The sequence below is a fragment of the Hordeum vulgare genome, chromosome 7H (assembly GCF_904849725.1).
Source record: "Hordeum vulgare subsp. vulgare chromosome 7H, MorexV3_pseudomolecules_assembly, whole genome shotgun sequence".
Classification (NCBI taxonomy): Eukaryota; Viridiplantae; Streptophyta; class Magnoliopsida; order Poales; family Poaceae; genus Hordeum; species Hordeum vulgare.
Genome location: NC_058524.1, coordinates 404469532 through 404473732, shown reverse-complemented (window position 1 = coordinate 404473732; position 4201 = coordinate 404469532). Strand labels below are relative to the sequence as shown.

The window sequence follows — 4201 nt, the reverse complement described above, 5'->3', positions numbered from 1 at the left end:
CGTTGATTTGTCAAAAAAGATTCTTTCTATGAGACTTTATCGTGTTTGGCTGTGTACATCATAGTTATGCACGGGCCGGATGTTACTCATAATGTTTTTGATCCGTTTGATGTTACATTTTAAGACAATAAAAACATCCTTTATCAAAAAAGATGAAAATTAATAAAGTCTCATCTTTTTTTTAGGTAAAGTCTCGTCTATCGGATTAATGACTTTTGTGGGAAACAAGATATACTATAACTCTTAGCTGTAATAGGCTTTGATTTTCCTCGTGGTTACAAGAAACAATACAAGAAAAATCCAGACTAGCACCTCAGCGACGCATAACGGACATGATCCAAACACATCTTCAGAATGACGAATGACGATGAGTTTGTCTGCACTATTTTCGGACCACAAAGATTCGCGGTCTACTAGGTTGTCTTCCTTCCTGACTAGACATCGCAGAAAGAAAAGACGCTGACACGCAGGAATCTGCTGCTTTAGCACTCGCTCGCAAAGCATAGCAGCGAATTACCAGAAAGAAACCGAGCATTTAGCGAGCAGTTCCTTGAAGATCACGGCCGTTTCTGACGCGGAATAAAGAGCCGAAATTCGATCGACGAAGGTCTCGAGAAGCTTCGCTGCAAGATCCTTACCTTCCTTTGACGCATCATCATCCATGATACACCAATCTTGGTCCGGTTCCATGGCCGTGCCTTGCTTCTTCGCGTGATCTTTGCTGCAGCTTCCGAGAAAGAATGAGAGGAGGAGGAGGAGGAGGCCGTGTCCTCCTCGCATGGTATTTCTAGCGGCCGTCCCCTGTTCGTCGATCGCGATCGCTTCCGAGAAAGGATGGGCGGGGTGTTGAGCGCGCTGTTCGGCGGCCGCCGGCGGAGAGCGGCCGAGGCGGGGAGGACGACGACGTCTAGGAGCGTTGACGGCCGTGGAGGAGGCGGCGAGCAGCGGAGGAGGGCGATGCTGTCCAAGAAGTACTCGTACATACCTGACACCTACACCTCTCTCGACCAGGTGAGGTGATGATGGGTCATCTTCATCTCACGCGATTGTTCCTCGCTTCATCTCCTGCCTGCCTGACTGACTGACTTGGTGGATTAACTTTGGTTTCTCAGGTGGCTTCGGCGCTGCGCGATCAGGGCCTGGAGTCGTCGAACCTCATCCTCGGGGTGGACTTCACCAAGAGCAACGAATGGACAGGTCAGATCACTCAACCGATGTCCCTATGCACCCCGTTTTTGTCACTGTTCTTGGGCGCATTTGATTTTGATCACTCAAGCTTGTTGGTTCAGGGAAGCGGTCGTTCAACGGACAGAGCCTGCACAAGCTGGGCGACGCGCCCAACCCTTACGAGGCGGCCATCAGCATCATCGGCAAGACGCTCGCCTCCTTCGACGAGGACAACCTCATCCCCTGCTTCGGCTTCGGCGACGGTCCCCCTTTTACTCCGATCCTTGTTACACCGGCCGACGCCAAGGGCGAGTCCGTTCCATTTACCACTTCTGCTCTTTGTATGTTGCAGCGACGACGCACGACTACAACGTCTTCAGCTTCCACCCGGACAACTCGCCGTGCCACGGCTTCGAGGAGGTGCTGGCCTGCTACCGGAACGTCGTGCCGCACCTCAGGCTATCAGGTGACGTCCGACGACCGACCCCCGGCAACCCGTCCCGAGCTCTGGAAATCTTCCTGCATTGACATTGGTGAATGAACAATGCGCGATTGTCTGTGCTCAGGGCCGACGTCCTTTGCGCCGATCGTGGAGGCCGCCGTCGACATCGTGGACAGGGCCGGAGGCCAGTACCATGTCCTCGTCATCGTCGCCGACGGCCAGGTCCCTGAACTGAATCAAAAAGCCTATGCTATGCAGCAACAGGTCAGGTGCATCTTGATTCGTCTTAACAACTTCATCACGGCATTGCAGGTCACTAGGAGTGTTGATACAGGTGAGGGTGACCTGAGCCCGCAAGAGAGAAGGACCGTGGACTCCATTGTCATGGCCAGGTGACCTTTGACAGTTTTTTGGCGCGCACGCACGGTGTAAGGGAGGTTCACGATTTTCAGAATAATTAAACCTGACACAAAAGCTTGGCTCTGCCTGCAGTTCGTATCCCTTGTCCATCGTGCTGGTCGGGGTCGGGGATGGCCCATGGGAAGACATGCAGAAGTTCGACGACAAGCTCCCCGCGCGCGCCTTCGACAACTTCCAGGTCAACAACACATGGCATCACATAGCCCTCTTCGTTGATCCAATCTCCGGACAATGCAGCTCTACTCACGTGTTATTTAACAACAATGGTGCGCAGTTTGTGAACTTCACGTCGATCATGTCGAGGAACGCGACGCTGCAGCAGAAGGAGTCGGCGTTCGCGCTGGCGGCGCTCATGGAGGTGCCCATCCAGTACAAGGCCACCATGGAGCTCGGCATCCTAGGCCGGTCCACGGGGAAGGCCAAGAGGGTCGTCCCGGCCCCGCCTCCGCTGCCGGCGTCGTCGTCGTTCAGGCAGCCGTCATCGCTCAGGCGGGAGGCTAGCGGCGCGAACGCCGCCGCGGCGGAGCCAAGAGAGGATCAGGTTCGGCGAACTGCTCGGAATTACCAAGTCTTGTTTCTCTTGTGAATTGTGATGATCATGCATGGAGGATCGATGATTCATGCCACCTTTTTGAACAAACTGACTCATTAACAATATTTTGGATACCGAATGACCAAATTTTCTGGTGGGGGGGCGAGATTCTCGGTTACCACGGTTACCAAGAAATACCGAATAATAATGCAATTTTGAATTCAAATTTTGAAAACTATAAATACATAAGACTTGAACATGGATAGATAAGGACTTGTTAGTAGCTCTCTGGTAATGCCGTATGTGCTCGCTAATTGCTCTAAGGTCATGAGTTCGACCCATGTTTGGGTTCTTTTTCATTTTTATGTATCTCTTGAGGAAAATAAATTAACATAAAAAAGTTGACTTTAGCATGAGTCGAACCTCCAACCTCTTGAGGTGGGAGGGAGAAAGCTACCACAACGACACAAATGTAGAGATAACATGACTAAGATGCCGCTCTATTTGACTAGAACTCTAGCTTTTAAATTCAAAAAATTTAAAATATTCGAAATTTTTTGCTCGGGGTACATATTTCTCGTGGGGCGGCGAGAAACCCGGTTACCGCCAGCTAACCGTTTTTCTCGGGCGGTAGCCAAAACAGAGCTCATTAACCAGTGTCCATGCAGGTGTGCCCAATCTGCCTAACCAATGCCAAGGATCTAGCATTTGGCTGCGGCCACATGGTAAGATATTTAGAATATTTATCTAAGCAAATGTTGAGATATACTGTATTTTCTTTTCTACTCTCTCTGTACCTAAATAATTGTAGTTCAGGAGAACTTGTCTAGTTTTTTCCAACTACAATTATTTAGGTATAAAGGAAGTATGAAGCATGGAAATGCATGTATTTTTACATATTTTTGATTGTTTGTGTGCGAACGACAGTGTTGCAGGGAGTGTGGGGAGAGCCTGGACAGATGCCCGATATGCCGAGAGCCAATACGCTCCAAGCTGAGGCTGTACTCATGATGATTAATTCAAACCAAACTACGTCATTGTATTTGTTTCAAACGTGAAGCATTTCGCAGACAAAATGCAGCGTCGTGAATTATTCTGATTGCATGGTTCTACCCTTGTTTATCTGTAAATAAATGTGAAGTATTGAAGCTATCATGGGCGTAAGATTTTCTCTTCTCTAGCTTACTATGGACACTTAACAAAGCTAAGTAAATGAATGAATTCTTGCAGAGTGACCGACCCCTCCATCTATCTGAACCTCACACACACAAACGAAAGAACCACAATCTGAAAACAGGCGAAGTCTATAAGCACCAAGGATTTGTTCACCAAAGTTGAAGCAAATTCAACGCCAAGGTGGGAGTAAGCGAATACTAGAGGATGAGTGACCTTCGCCTTCTCCGAAAAAAGGACATGACTTTGTCGTAATGCCATCCTACCATCGTCCAAGGGGACTCCCCACCCCCTTGAATTAGTTTGAAGGACGTTGACCTATCAAACGGCAGGATGCTCACCCTATAGGCTATAGCTCAAATGCTAACTAAGGAAACCCAACCGCCAAGGAAAAAAGGACTCGCATGACCACCAACGCAAGCCACACCACACCAAGAGCAATGGCGTCGATGTACATGAAGTACACC

The 4201-nt window shown here is 49.3% G+C and overlaps 1 protein-coding gene across 1 annotated transcript; it reads left to right on the top strand.

The window, feature by feature from the left end:
• The first annotated feature begins 383 nt into the window (after window positions 1–383).
• LOC123409311 (E3 ubiquitin-protein ligase RGLG4-like) lies at window positions 384–3654 on the top strand. Its single transcript, XM_045102248.1, has 10 exons — window positions 384–1011; window positions 1113–1197; window positions 1290–1430; window positions 1520–1633; window positions 1734–1831; window positions 1922–2001; window positions 2102–2207; window positions 2304–2570; window positions 3230–3286; window positions 3489–3654. The coding sequence occupies exons 1-10, from the start codon at window positions 835–837 to the stop codon at window positions 3570–3572; spliced, it is 1209 nt and encodes a 402-aa protein (XP_044958183.1). The 5' UTR covers window positions 384–834; the 3' UTR covers window positions 3573–3654.
• Window positions 3655–4201: the final 547 nt, after the last annotated feature.

Coding starts and splice junctions, on each gene's coding strand:
- LOC123409311 (XM_045102248.1), top strand. CDS start 835: ATGGGCGGGGTGTTGAGCGCGCTGTTCGGCGGCCGCCGGCGGAGAGCG. Junction 1,634..1,733: donor GCCGCACCTCAGGCTATCAG/GTGACGTCCGAC, acceptor GTCTGTGCTCAG/GGCCGACGTCCTTTGCGCCG. Junction 3,287..3,488: donor CATTTGGCTGCGGCCACATG/GTAAGATATTTA, acceptor TGCGAACGACAG/TGTTGCAGGGAGTGTGGGGA.